The 14939-nt window shown below is 42.9% G+C and overlaps 1 protein-coding gene across 2 annotated transcripts in view; it reads left to right on the top strand.

The window, feature by feature from the left end:
- Nucleotides 1-673: 673 nt before the first annotated feature.
- SPAG1 (sperm associated antigen 1) overlaps nt 674-14939 on the top strand; it is a 101176-nt gene continuing 86910 nt past the window's right edge. Inside the window, exons 1-4 of one of the 2 annotated variants that reach the window (XM_040431945.1) lie at nt 674-760; nt 7211-7374; nt 10110-10269; nt 14212-14316. In XM_040431945.1, coding sequence (XP_040287879.1) covers nt 7253-7374; nt 10110-10269; nt 14212-14316 — 387 coding nt within the window. In that variant the 5' untranslated portion in view covers nt 674-760; nt 7211-7252. Of the gene's footprint in view, nt 761-7210; nt 7375-10109; nt 10270-14211; nt 14317-14939 lie in introns of those variants that run through there. The other variant, XM_040431946.1, reaches the window with a different exon arrangement.

The following is a 14939-nucleotide window of genomic DNA, read 5'->3' as shown; positions in this document are numbered from 1 at the left end:
CACTATATAATGTATTTGATATATATTATCGATTCATCTCTATATTTTACACTGCTATATCTACATTTTTATGTATTATACATGCACTATTTGCACTTTATTGTATTTGGCTGTTAATTGATTACACTGTGAGGTCATAGGGGTTGGCCTATATATACCCCCTTTTGTATTGTGTTCATTGCTTGACAAAGGCTCTTGTATGAGCTGAAACGTTGCCATCCACATGGGTGAATAAACACCACTTATTTTTACCTGGAGTGCTGTCCGTTGTTTCATCTTCTATCTATATATATATATATATATATATATATATATATATATGTACACATTGTATTTAGACCCCTAATAAATGTTTTTCTATATCTGGGGAAACCCTATTTTATTTATTTATTTTGTATTTTTTGGGATATGTTTTTAAATAGCCTTTTAGCACCATGGAACTTTGTAGAAACAAAACCTATAATTATGCCGGACACTAGAGGGCAAAATGTTGACCCAACGTTGTAGTGTCAGTCTCCAGGAAAATGGCTGCAGCGCGCTCTCCCTCTATTGCTTCAATTCACGTCAAACAGGGTGTTTCCCTCTAGCAGCCTTTGTGAGTTAACGGATTCTTCCTCGCCATTGGCTGACCCAGAATGGGCGTTGAGTCACCATAGTAACGACCAGCAGCAGGCATTTTTGTGCGTGCTTAGCAGTGCAGAGAAACCTGCTGCGCCGTCAGCTGAACGCCGTTCACACCGGACCGTCCGCCTCGCTCCAGGTAGTATATATGGGAATATACCGGGCATTTAGCCTTGTCTTCATAGCTCTGCTGGTTGCGGCATTGCCGCGGTTGTGTTGTCTTGTAGGCTAGGGTTACTTGTGGTCAGTGATATGTGACGTAAGTTTCATGTTGCGGTTTTAGTGCGATTTTTAGAGACGCAGAATTTTCCTGTTGTGCTTATTCTGCACCTGGAGTCTGTGGGCAGGATCTGTGCCAGTGTGGGTGACCACTGCAGATCACAGGTGGCTGTCACTCATGCTGGGACACTCATCAGGGCACCTAGCCATTGGCTCTTCACATTGGCAGAGTCCTTGCTCACGTGTCCGTGTGCCCTTTTTTTGCCCTCTGTCCTCGCCCGTATTTCACATGTGCTGCCAAAGCTTCTCCTACCAATGGTCAGTGAAAACCACTGACGGAATGCGGACGCCATCCATAGACTTCAGTGGGTGCGCTTGGTCCTCATCATGGACTGACGTAGGCCTGTGCGTGGTTTCATCACTGATAGTGGGAAAAGTAAGGGGGTTAGGCCTCCTGCAGACGGGTGAACGCACGTAAGGCCTGTTTCACACTTGTGGTGGTGTTTTCCGGTATTGAGATCTGGCAAGTGTGAAAGTAGCCTAAGATGTGCGCGAATTTCCAAGCGAATTTATGTGCATTTCTGAAGCGTATCCGCACCAAGATCCGCCATCTCTAATTGCGGATTTGATGCGGTTTTGCCGCAGATCTCATCTTTCCATTGAACAGGGTGAAATCCTCAGCTAAAACCGCAAACACAATTGACACGCTGCGGATTTGGAAATTTACACGGCAGGTCAATTCCGCGCGTATGAAAGAAGCAAAGTGTACGTGAGATTTGTGTAATCTCCTACATTTTGTTGGTACGGTATTATGCTGTGGTTTTTCTGCACGGAAATCTGCTTAAAAAAAAACACACATATTTCTCAGCTTGCGCCTTTAAAGGGTTTCTGTCGCCAGAAATACCTAAATTAAACTGGCTGACATTAGCTGAACCTGACTAGCGTATTACTAGTTTTATCCATGCCCCGTTACTCCATAAATGAAACTTTTAGGCCTTATGCACACGACAGTATTTTTTTGCGCTCCGCAAAAAGCTGTTCCGTGAGTCAAGTTTGCCTTGCAAATGATAGGAAAAAAACGGACGCGGATGACAATCTTGTGTGCCTCCTTGTTTTTTCACGGACCCATTGACTTGAATGGGTCCGCGAAAAAAATAGGACAGGTCATATTTTTTTGACGGACTGGAAACACGGATCACAGACGCGGATGACAAACGGTGCATTATCCGAGTTTTCAACTGACCCATTGAAAGTCAATAGGTCCGCAGAAAATCACGGAAAACGGAACAACGGACACGGAACACAACAACGGTCGTGTGCATGAGGCCTTATAAGATGCAAATTACCCTCTAGGAGCAGGGGGGGCACGCGTTGCTCCTGATCCTAGAGGCTCCGTTCTCCCACCTCTGTCTCCTCCCTCCAAGTCTTGATTGACAGGGCCAGGCAGCGTTCGCATCCTCCTGCCGGTGTTCTGTCAGAATACTATACCTTTATCAGAATGCTATACCCTCGTCACTTCCGGTGATGCGGCCGCACCGGAAATTATGAGAATCATCTGGAGGAGGGGGTGTGTGGCGATGCGCAAGCGCATATCCACAGGTAAGTCAAAATTATAGCACCGCCGCGGGAGAAGCGCCCACTTAATGCACATGCGCGAAACCTGCCGGGACACACTGCGCCCGGAGCCACGGCTGGGTAGGAGAGGGTGCGCACGCGCGGCTATATACTCCCGTCGGCCACACACATCAGGATTACACCGCGTGTGCACACTCAGGGGGGTAGGGAGATATGATGGAACATTTTGCACTGACAAATCCACCTACCCCTGAGTGCGCACACGCGGTGTAATCCTGATGTGTGTGGACGACGGGAGTATATAGCTGTGCGTGCGCACCCTCTCCTACCCAGCCGTGGCTCCGGGTGCAGGCGCAGTGTGGCCCGGCCGGTTTCGCGCATGCGCATTAAGTGGGCGCTTCTCCTGCGGATGTGCTATCATTTTGACTTACCCGTGGATCTGCACTTACGCAGCGCCACACGGACCCTCCTCCAGCTGATTCTCGTCACTTCCGATGCGGCCGCGTCATCGGAAGTGACGAGGGTATAGCATTCTGATAAGGTATAGTATTCTGACAGAACACCGGCCCTGAGTGCATGGTAAATCTCACGCCTGCACCGTGCCGTATTCAGCGCAGGCGCAGTAAAGAAGTTGGCAGCCAGTGAGTGTCCCTCCTTCACTATGCCTGCGCCGAATACTGAACGGCACGGCTCAGGCGCGAGATTTACCGTGCACTCAGGGCCGGCAGGAGGATACGAACGCTGCCTGGCCCTGTCAATCAAGACTTGGAGGGAGGTGACAGAGGTGGGAGATCGGAGCCTCTAGGAGCAGGAACAACGCCCCTAATGTCAGCCAGTTTAATTTAGGTATTTCTGGTGACATAAACCCTTTAAAGGGAACCTGTCATCAACTTTATACTAACCTCATTGAGGGCAGCATAAAGTAGTGACAGAAATGCTGGTGTCAGCGGTGTGTCCCTCATGAGCTAAAAGTAAGTGGTTGCTGAGAACCAGCATCATAACCATTGCAGCTCAGGCCTTGAGAAGAGTCAAATCTACCTGAGAAGAGTCCTGGTTATTCCTAATCTCCTGCTCTCTCACCATCTTCTGATGATTGGCAGTTCTCTCCTAGAGAGAAAGGGAGAAAACTAGGTATTAGACTGTCAGCCATCAGCAGGAGAGCAGGAAGTCATGAATAACCAGGACTCTTCTCAGGAGGCCGGGACTCTTTTCCAGGCCCAGTCTGCAATGATTGTGATGTTGGTTCTCGACAACCACTTCGTTTTAACTTATAAATGACAGACCGCTGAAATCAGCTCACCTGTCTCTACTTGCACACGAACGTTGTTTGTTTCCATGTCCGTTCCATTATTTTTTTTTTTGCAGATAGGATGCGGACCTATTCATTTCAATGGGTCAGCAAAAAACGCGGACAGCACACCGTGTGCTGTCAGCATCAGAATGTCCGTTCCGTTGCCCCGCAAAACAAATAGTGCATGTCCTATTTTTTTCTAGTTTGCGGACAAGGATAGGCATTATTACAATAGATCAGCAAAAAAAAACTGATGCCCTACGGAACGTCATCCGTTTTTTTTTTTTGCAGATCCGCAATTTGCGGACCGCAAAACACATACGGTTGTTTGCATGTAGCCTTATACTGCTGTTAGTATGGGCAGCATAAAGTTGATGACAGGTTCTCTTTAAAATCAGTGGATCCGTGTGCCGTCCATGGAGAACAGAGACAACACAAGGATCCATTGAATTCAATGGTTATATTCAGATGTCCGGTTTTCTTTCTGCAGGCTGTGGGTCCACAGTAAAAACAGAAGCATGCTGGCACAGTGTAGGGGGAGGGGAGGAACACCAGAATGACAACAGAAGGAAAATGACCAGGAACTAAGCCTCAAGGCTAGGGACAGGGAGATGGTGACCACCTAAGGAAACCCTAAACCCAGCCCTACTCCTGTCAGAATGAATAGACCCAGAAGGTGGAAATATTCATACACTGTAAACCTAGGCCTTAGAAACCCTGAAAATCCCTTAGGATTAGTGACAAGGTCTGAGACTACTGGTTCCTTCCCAGATGAATGAACCAGCGTCTCCCTGAGGCCTAGTAAACAACGAGCAAATGGGAGCAACAAAATACCAAAGGAAGTACTCTTATGTTCAATAGAAAATGGATGAGCAGGAACAGGAACTCAGATGAGGACCACACACCAGCTCTTCCAACTCCAGGCAGAGAATAGTCCAGACTAACTAGAGGAGCAGTAATGACCACAAGCTGCACCTGAGACAAGAGGTGTGGTCATTACCAACAACAACACTGCAATAAGTGAAAACAGATAGGCTGTCAGTTGACCTAATGTGCAGCCAGTCTCTCAGATCTTCTACCCTCTGTCACTGGAGGGACCGTGACACATGCGCTCCTTTGGTCAATTTCTAGACCAGACACACCCATTGAAGTCTGTGGGTTCATGAAAAATCACAGACCACACACGGATGTCCATTTTCACTAAACATTGCTAGGAGACGACTTTTTCGACTTAGTAACACTTGTAAAAAAACAGATGACACATGGAGGGCAAAAAACAGACCTAACATGGTCAGGGATGAAAAATAGACAATATTTTTTCACAGACGGAAAACAGACAATTGAATAAGGCCTAGTAGGTAGCCCCCCCTTCCCCCCCGTGATGTATACATATATGAAAAAGAGATATTTTTTTTAACCCCTTAAGGACCGGGCCATTTTTCACCTTAAGGACCGGGCCATTTTTTGCAAATCTGACATGTCACTTTATGTGGTGATAACTTCAAAACGCTTTTACTTATCCAGGCCATTCTGAGATTTTCTCGTCACATATTGTACTTCATGACACTGGTAAAATTGAGTCAAAGAAATGTTTTTTTTTTAAATAAAGAAATTCCAAATTTACCAAAAATCTAGAGAAATTAGCAAATTTCCGAATGCCAATTTCTCTACTTTTATAGAAGATAGTAATACCTCCAAAAATAGTTATTACTTTACATTCCCCATATGTTTACTTCATGTTTGGATCATTTTGTGGGTGCCATTTTATTTTTTGGGGACGTTAGAAGGCTTAGAAGTTTAGAAGCAAATCTTGAAATTTTTCAGAAAATTTCTAAAACCCACTTTTTCAGGACCAGTTCAGGTCTGAAGTCACTTTGTGAGGCTTACATAATAGAAACCACCCAAAAATGACCACATTTTACAAACTACACCCCTCAAGGTATTCAAAACTGATTTTACTAACTTTGTTAACCCTTTAGGTGTTCCACAAGAATTAATGGAAAATGGAGATAAAATTTCACTTTTTTAGCAGATTTTCCATTTGAATCCATTTTTTCAGTTACAAAGCAAGGGTTAACAGCCAAACAAAACTCTATTTATGGCCCTGATTCTGTAGTTTGCAGAAACACCCCATATGTGGTCCTAAACTGCTGTACGGGCACACGGCAGGGCGCAGAAGGAAAGGAACACCATACAGTTTTTGGAAGGCAGATTTTGCTGGACTGGTTTTTTGACACCATGTCCCATTTGAAGCCCCCCGGTTGCACCCCTAGAGTAGAAACTCCAAAAACGTGACCCCATTTTGGAAACTACGGGATAAGGTGGCAGTTTTGTTGGTACTATTTTAGGGTACATATGATTTTTGGTTGCTCTATATTACACTTTTTGTGAGGCAAGGTAACAAGAAATAGCTTTTTTGGCACCGTTTTTATTTTTTGTTATTTACAGCATTCATCTGACAGGTTAGATAATGTGATATTTTTATAGAGCAGGTTGTCACGGACGCAACAATACCAAATATGACTACTTTTTTTGGTTGTTTGTTTGTTTCAGTTTTACATAACAAAGCATTTTTGAAAAAAAAGATTTTTTTTATTGTCTCCAGATTCTGAAAGCCGTAGTTTTATTTATTTTTTGGGCGACTGTCTTGTGAAGTGGCAAATTTTTTTCGGGATGAGATGACGGTTTGATTGGTACTATTTTGTAGTGCGTATGACTTTTTGATCGCTTGCTTTTACACTTTTTGTGATGTAAGGTGACAAAAAATGGCTTTTTTACACCGTTTTTATTTTAATTTTTTTACGGTATTCACCTGAGGGGTTAGGCCATGTGATATTTTTATAGAGCAGGTTCTTACGGACGCGGCGATACCTAATATGTATACTTTTTTTTATTTTTTTTATTTACTTAAAGAGAACCTGTCACCGGGATTTTGGGTATAGAGCTGAGGACATGGGTTGCTAGATGGCCACTAGCACATCCGCAATACCCAGTCCCCATAGCTCTGTGTGCTTTTATTGTGTAAAAAAAACGATTTGATACATATGCAAATTAACCTGAGATGAGTCCTGTACGTGAGAGGAGTCAGGGACAGAACTCATCTCAGGGTAATTTGCATATGTATCAAATAGTTTTTTTTACACAATAAAAGCACACAGAGCTATGGGGACTGGGTATTGTGGATGTACTAGTGGCCATCTAGCAACCCATGTGCTCAGCTCTATACACAAAATCCTGGTGACAGCATTTTTGAAACCAACTAAATTATGTTTTAGTGTCTCCATATTCTGAGCCATAGTTTTTTATATTTTTTTGGGTGATTGTCTTAGGTAGGGGCTCATTTTTTTTGTGGGATGAGCTGACGGTTAGATTGGTACTATTTTGGGGGCATACGCCTTTTTGATCACTTGGTGTTGCGGGGAAAAGATATAATAATATAGATGTATTTCTGTTAGTAAATAACCCCCTAAATTTCTACTATTTTACCTATTATTTCCTGTAAAGAGAGAAAATAAGAACATCCTGAGCCTCCCATCTGTCCGAGCAATGAGCGGCTTCTACCAAGGAACAACCAGAACCTATCAAATCCCAGTCGACCATCTTGACTACAAGTTCATTGAAGAATGTAAAGACATTAAGCATCTTGAAAAGATCTTGAGAGTTCTAAGGTAATGCTTAATGTAGCCGGTTACTGGCACAAATGTCATTTTACAATATAGGACTGAGAACAAAAGTAACAAAACGCACCATCATTTTCATGTACCATATTTTTAAGTGTTTAAAGGGAAACTTCATCAGAAAGGGGTATTTTATTTTAAAGGACCACAACTTTGCTCTTTACCCCAAATAATCAGACCGTATACGGAACCATTCATTTCAATGGGTCCGCAAAAAAAACGACTCCGTGTGCATTCCATTTCCGTTCCGCAAAAAAATAGAAAATGTCCTATTATTGTCCGCCTTCTGGACAAGAATAGGACTGTTCTATTAGGGGCCAGCTGTTCCATTCCGCAAAATACAGAATGCACACAGACGTTATCCATATTTTTTGCGGATCCGTTTTTGCGGACTGCAAAATACATACGGTCGTGTGCATGAGGCCTTCAAGTCAATATTCATGGATCTGAGGTGCGCCCAGGCCATGTGACCTTCGGAATAAATACTGAGATTCGTCTCCGTACAGTATTAGAATGTATGGGCTCCGATGAGCCGAAGTCAGTTATTCGCGAAGTCACACGTGACTTTGTTGAATAACTTTGGTAGTTGATTTTTTGAAGTGGAAAACCACTTTTAAACTTGAAACTGAACTGGGCTTCGGTTCTGAGGTACTAGTCAGAACTGAAGCAGAGTTCGGTTTCAAGTTTTGAATGGAACCTGTCATCAACTTTTCGCTGACATCACTGAGGGCAGCATAAAATAGTGCTCTCCCCTCATCTGCTGCTGATTGGCAGTTCTCTCCTAGAGAGAAAGGGAGAAAACTAGGTAGAAGACTGTCAGCCATCAGCAGGAGAGCAGGAATCCATGAATAACCAGGACTCTTCTCAGGTGGCCGGGACTCTTTTCCAGGCCCAGTCTGCAATGATTGTGATGTTGGTTCTCGGCAACCACTTACTTTTAACTTCTAAATGACAGACCGCTGAAATCAGCTCACCTGTCTCTACTTTGTACTGCCGTTAGTATGGGCAGCATGAAGATGATGACGGGTTCCCTTTTAAAGTGGTTTTCCACTTTAAAAAATCAACTACCGAAGTTATTCAACGAAGTCATGCTCGACTTTGCGAATAACTAACTTCGGCTCATCAGGGCCCATACATTCTAATACTGTACACAGACGAATCTCCTTACAGTATTATTCCGAAATTTTGAATGAAGCGACTGCGGATAAAGCATCCGAAGCTCCCTTCACTCAACACTAGATAGAATATCAGTCCGAAAAAAGGCAGATGACCCCTTTTGATTTTGATGGCCCATCCTCAGGACAGGTCATTAATATGAGCTCTGACAAGCTTCACGACCTCCGAGCATCCTTGTGCTGTCCTCATTTGCTGCCCCGTTGAAATGAATGCAGCTGCATGTGATACGCAAAAAATGCGAATTGTACCCGGACCAAAAATACGGTTGTGTAAATGCACCCTGAGAACTATGAATCCGTGGAATAGCCTACTTCAGAACATGGTCACAATAGGAGCAGTGGATAAAAAAGGCTTAGATAAATTCTTAGAATGAAACACTTTGGTTGAATTTGCTGGGCTTGTGTCTTCTTCCGTACTAATGTATTTACCTGGATTTTATTTTGTATCTGCCACACTTACCTCTTAGCTCAGTACTTAGCCCCGTTCGTGGACTGGGCAGTATAGGCAAGTCCTCTGTGGCCAGATTTAGGTTTCATGCGCACAACTGTATGTTTAATCTATGTGCTATCGGCATTTCATGTGGGTAGCACACTGACCCACTCTACGTGGCCTTGCACACACCCTTATATATTACAGGTCTATGTGGCCATTCTGTAAATGATGAAACATGTCCTATTCTTGTCTGTATCGCAGGTGAGAATAGTTTTTTCTGTTGATGGGAGTGACTGCACACGGACGGTATCTGTATTGTGCGGATCCTTTTCGTTGTACAACGAAATATGGACATGGCTGTGTGCATGAAGCCTAAACGTGGTGTGAAAATGTATGACCTTAGAGGGGGAATATAGGGACACTTCTTTGTTATAGGAAGTATTTATGACCTATTCATATTTGAGTGCTGTTAAAGGGATTTTCCAGGGGTAGAATATTCCTCAAGATAGAGCATCAATATCTGGTTGAGTTCTGACTCCCGGCACCACCACCAATCAGAGGAGGCTCTTCATAACAAGCACAGGGCCGTACATTGTAGAGTGGCTGTGCATGGTATTGCAGCTCAGGCCCATTCACTTCTATGGGGCCGAGCTGTGCCTAGGCCACTTGACTGATGAACGTGACGTCACTGGCCTAGGAAGAGTGCCACAGTGCTTACCGGAGCACCGCAGCCCCTTCAAACAGCCGATCACCAAGGGTGCTGGGAGTTGGACCTCCACCGATCAGATATTGATGACCTGTCCTGAGGATAGGTCGTCATATTCTACTCCCAGAAAACCCCTTTAATTTTAGCCACTCATTTCACCTAGTCTTACTCATAGGTGACTAGGTAGCTGAGATTTAGGCTCCTGTGTTCCCTTGCTGGATTATTTCTTAAACTTAATAACTGACAGATATGCGGGTTGTATGTTGGGAACAGGGGTCTCATCTGACCTGCCTGATGAGGTGGCCTTTCTCCATTTACTTCTATAGGGGGTTAGGAAAACTGCTGAGCAAGCGATATAGAAAGGATATTACTGGAAACTTCTCTGGGCACTAAATGTATCACCGTTTTATAGGTTGGGGGAGGAAGGACACTACCCAGATCTGACAACATTTTGTGAAAAGAGAATTGAAGCTTTGTCTCCGAACAATCGCTCTCTAAGGAAGGACAAACCACCTGCCACGGCTGCCGACTTCTCCTTGGAAGACTGGCAAGAGATTGATAATGATCTGAAGGTAGGTAGCGCTATTGTATCAGGGTATTTATGTCTACACAATGATAAATGATATGTAAGATGTAAGTCGGCACCACAAGGACCTGGCCTATAGTGCATCCAGTACGCCGTGCTGATAGTCTGTGTTTTTCAGACTATAAGATGCACTTTTTTTTTCCATCAAAGAATAGTTGTGATGAAAAGTCCCTGCTTCTTATAGTCTGCAGTCAGGGAGGAGATGGCAGTGCCAGGCCTCCTGACGGCTTCCTTAAATAGGTTGTCTGGGACATTTAAAAAACGATGGAGAAGAAAAAGGGAGACTATGAAATGTGTTGTGCTGGCATGCAGTGATGATGTTCGGACTACCTGCATGTTACTGCTGCAGCCAGTCACTGTCCACCAGTTCGCTGCTGCAGTTACATGTGTGTGGTTGCAACGTTATCACTACAGATAAGCAAAAGAGACCAGTGAGAGCGCCAGAGCTGAAGCGGTGGAACAGCCAATGCTAGAATTGTTTAATTGGTCACCACGTCTCACCAAAAATATGGAATAAAAAAATTATCAAACTGTACCATGCATCCCTGAATGGTATCAATAAAAACTACAGATCACTCCATAGAGCTCTATTGGTATGAAGATAGAAAGTTCTGAGTGTCAGAATGTGGCGTCACAAAGCAATATTTTTATCTATTAACCCTTTCGCTACCAGCACCATACAAGTACGGCGCTGGAGCGATTGGCAAACGTGCAGTGGGCATCATGGCCGACAGGTTTTTGAAACGACAGAAACCTTCCGCTAATTACCGCGATCGTCATTATTGGCTTTAGGTGCCATGATCAAGTGAGATCACGGCAGCTAAAGTGTCAAAAAATGCCTCCTACCGGCATCCCCTGTGGCCAGTGGGGATGTCGGTAATTGCTTTGAATACTCGCTGACGAGACCCAGAGCATTCATGCTGCAATTCTTATTTTGGCCACCAGATGGGAGGCCAACAAAAGAAATGAGCAATAGACAGTAATAAACTCATTTTAAAAATACATGGTTGTTCAAAATGAAAAAAACATTTTATAGGCTCATATATGAGCTTCAAAATCATTACAAATGTTTTTAAAAAAAACTTAATTTAAAAAAAAAGATTTTTATATAGTTAAAGTTTATATCACCCCCCCCTTTCTGTATAATAAAAAAATAAATACCTAAATAACAAAAATATAAACATCATGGGTATCACCGCAACCGAAAATGCCTGTACTATTAAAATATAGAAATATGGCAAATGGCGTAACAGAAAAAAGGGTCAAAATGGCCAATTCGCAATTTTTTCATTGCTTCTCTTACCCACAAAAATGTAATAAAATGTGATAAAAAAGTCACTTACACTCCAAATTGGTATCAATGAAAACGACTGTCCCGCACAAAATGAGCCGTCGCACAGCTCAGTAGATTTAACCATAAAAAAAAGTTATGGGGGTCAGAATATAGTGATGTAAAAAAAAAAAAGTTTACATTTATTTTTACACTATTTAGACATAAAAAACCTATACATATGGGGTATCGTTGTCATCGTACTGACTTAGAGAATGAAGGGCATGGGTCAGTTTTGCTGAAAACAAAACGCTGTGGGGACAAAACCGGTGGAGGAATTGCGTTGTTTTTTTCCAATTCTACCCCATTTGAATTATTTTTTTTTTTTTTTACCGCTTCCCACTACATTGTTTGCCATAATTAATGGTGGCATTAGAAAGTACATCTTGCCCCGCAAAAAATAAGCCCTCATACAGCTATGTGAACGTAAATATAAAAAAGTTAGCTCTCAAGGAAGATGGGTAGGAAAATGAAAACGCAAAAATGAAAAAAACTCCGGTAGTGAAAGTGTTAAAAAAGCACTATTTACTATTATTACTATTTATTTACACCATAAACAAACACCATATAAAGTTGAAAAAGCAAAAAAAAAATTGCTGAAGCCATTAGTACTGATCTAGGCTGTGTCTTTAACCCTTTGGATTCCGGAGGTGTTTTTTTTTTTTTTTTTTCCATCCCGTTATTTTCCCGTTCACATAGCCGTATGATGGCTTGTTTTTTGCAGGATAAGGGCTCATGCACACAAACGTATTTTCTTTCTGTGTCCGTTCCATTTTTTATTTTTTTTTGCGGACCGTATATATGGTCCACATTCATTTCAATGGGTCCGCAAAGAAAAAACGGAATTTACTCTGTGTGCATTCCGTTTCCGTATGTCCATATTTCCGTTCTGCAAAAAGATAGAATATGTCCTATTATTGTCCGCATTACGGACAAGGATAGGACTGTTATATTAGGGGCCAGCTATTCCTTTCTGCAAAATACGAAATGCACACGGACGCAAAATACATACGGTAGTGTGCATAAGCCCCAAGTTGTACTTTTTAATGGCACCATTTAATTTGGGATACAATGTAGTGGGAAGCGGGAAGAAAAATTCCAAATGGGGTGAAACTTGAAAAGATACTCAATTAAGCAATAGTTTTATGGGTTTTTTCCCTTTAGCGTTCTCTATGTGGAGAAAACTGTCCTAACTTTTTTCTAGTTATTTTTACTGAGCTGTGTGGGGGGCTCATTTTTTGCGGGAAGATCTGTAGTTTTTATTGATATCATTTTGGAGTGTGTGTGACTTTTATCACATTTTATAAAATTTTTGGGGGTAAGAGATGCGATGAAAAAATGGTGAATCGGCCATTTTGATACTTTTTTTCTTTTTCCATTACACCATTCACCGTGTGGGATAAATATTTTTTTATATTTTAATAGTACAGGCATTTTCGGATGCGGCAATGCCCATGGCTCTATACACCACCACAATGGATTTGCAGACTGTCAGCTTTAATTTGAGGGTATTTACATCCAAATCAGGTGAACGGTGCAGGAATTACAGCAGTTTGCATATGTGCCTCCCACTTGTTAAGGAACCAAAAGTAATGGGACAAAATAATAATCATAAATCAAACTTTCACTTTTTAATACTTGGTTGCAAATCCTCTGCAGTCAATTACAGTCTGAAGTCTGGAACGTATAGACATCACCAGACGCTGGGTTTCATCCCTGGTGATGCTCTGCCAGGCCTCTACTGCAACTGTCTTCAGTTCCTCCTTGTTCATTTTCCCTTCAGTTTTGTCTTCAGCAAGTGAAATGCATGCTCAATCGGATTTAGATCAGGTGATTGACTTGGCCATTGCACAACATTCCACTTCTTTCTCTTAAAATATTCTTTGGTTGCTTTTGCAGTATGCTTTGGGTCCTTGTCCATCTGCACTGTGAAGCGCCGTCCAATGAGTTCTGAAGCATTTGGCTGAATATGAGCGTAATAAGCCACTCACCACGTCAAGGTCGCCTCTATGAGTGGTCCCTAACACTAGTACTAGTGTTAGGGACCACTCATAGAGGCGACCTTGACGTGGTGAGTGGCTTATTACGCTTTGGCCAAAATGTACACCAATGCCTCATTCAACATCCAGCATAGAGGCAGGGCAGAGTGCTGGTTGCAAAGTGCTATTGCATTTGTTTTTGCCTTAATAAATGTGCCCCTCAGTCTATTAGAATTAATGACCGTCATCCCAGATCGCTGCACGGAGAGGCTGGACTTAACCTGAAAGCGTGTGCTTCCGGGTTTTTCGCTGTTTAGATGCTGTGGTCACACTTGGCAGCTTTAATGATTGTGATCAAAATAATTGTCGGTTGCGGACATTACCCGTGGGCCTCTGCTGTTAGAAATGGCACCCTATGGCACCCTCTGCACACACAAGTGAGTCCCATGTTTAAAGACTCTAAGGAGTTAAGGGTGCACCAGCACCAGGTTTATGAAATTTGGCACAGATTTTGCTGCATCACAGTCTCCTGCACAATCTCCCGCCAATACCTACTGTCATGTTTGGTATCTTAGAGTTCATGGCTGATGCCACCGTTTTTTTCCTCATTTTCTTTCAGACATTTTTAACAGACATAAAACTGAGAGAACCAGAAGCTGTCTCTCTAAACACGGACAATTTGCCTCCCATCCGCAGTTGTTCTAATGGTCCAGAAACTACCAAGGTACACTTTTATTCCTGATAGGATTAGCTTATAAATTATGGATATGTATTTCATAGACACTGAGGTAAGTGGCTGGCAAATCCTGCGGTTCTCCATAGTACCTGGAACATTACATGGCAGATGTTGAAATCGGTGGGCATCATTGTGAGGCATGGCTGAGTTGATTCCTATAGACAGAGTGAGTTTTTGAAGTAGATGGGATCTGGCGCAGGGGAACCCCCTCTATTTTAATTATTTGCTCCAATAGACATATGGAATAGGATAGGCTCGTCTGACATATCTATCTGTATTCCTCATGGCATAACATTATTGGAGTAAGGAGTTGTCTGGCCTAGAAGCTAGACAAATGGCCAAGTAGAAAAACAAAAACAAATAAACAACTCGCTGCCACTTTCACTCCGTTGCCCCATTCCCTGCCCCTGCTGAGTGGAAGTGGCTTGGTCCAATGACCAGTGGCTTTATCCAATCATTAGTCTTACCAGTCACATGTGCTTTAACAGTATATCACTAGTTGAGACCAGTGGTTGGCTGCAGCGGACAAGGGATCAAGTCAGTTGTGGTCTGACGGGGTCCAGAAGTCCTCAGGAATGGGGCAGTGGCACTGGAATGATGGAAGCGCAGAC

Source organism: Bufo bufo, chromosome 5 (assembly GCF_905171765.1).
Source record: "Bufo bufo chromosome 5, aBufBuf1.1, whole genome shotgun sequence".
Taxonomy (NCBI): domain Eukaryota; kingdom Metazoa; phylum Chordata; class Amphibia; order Anura; family Bufonidae; genus Bufo; species Bufo bufo.
This window is presented reverse-complemented; position numbering and strand designations above follow the sequence as displayed.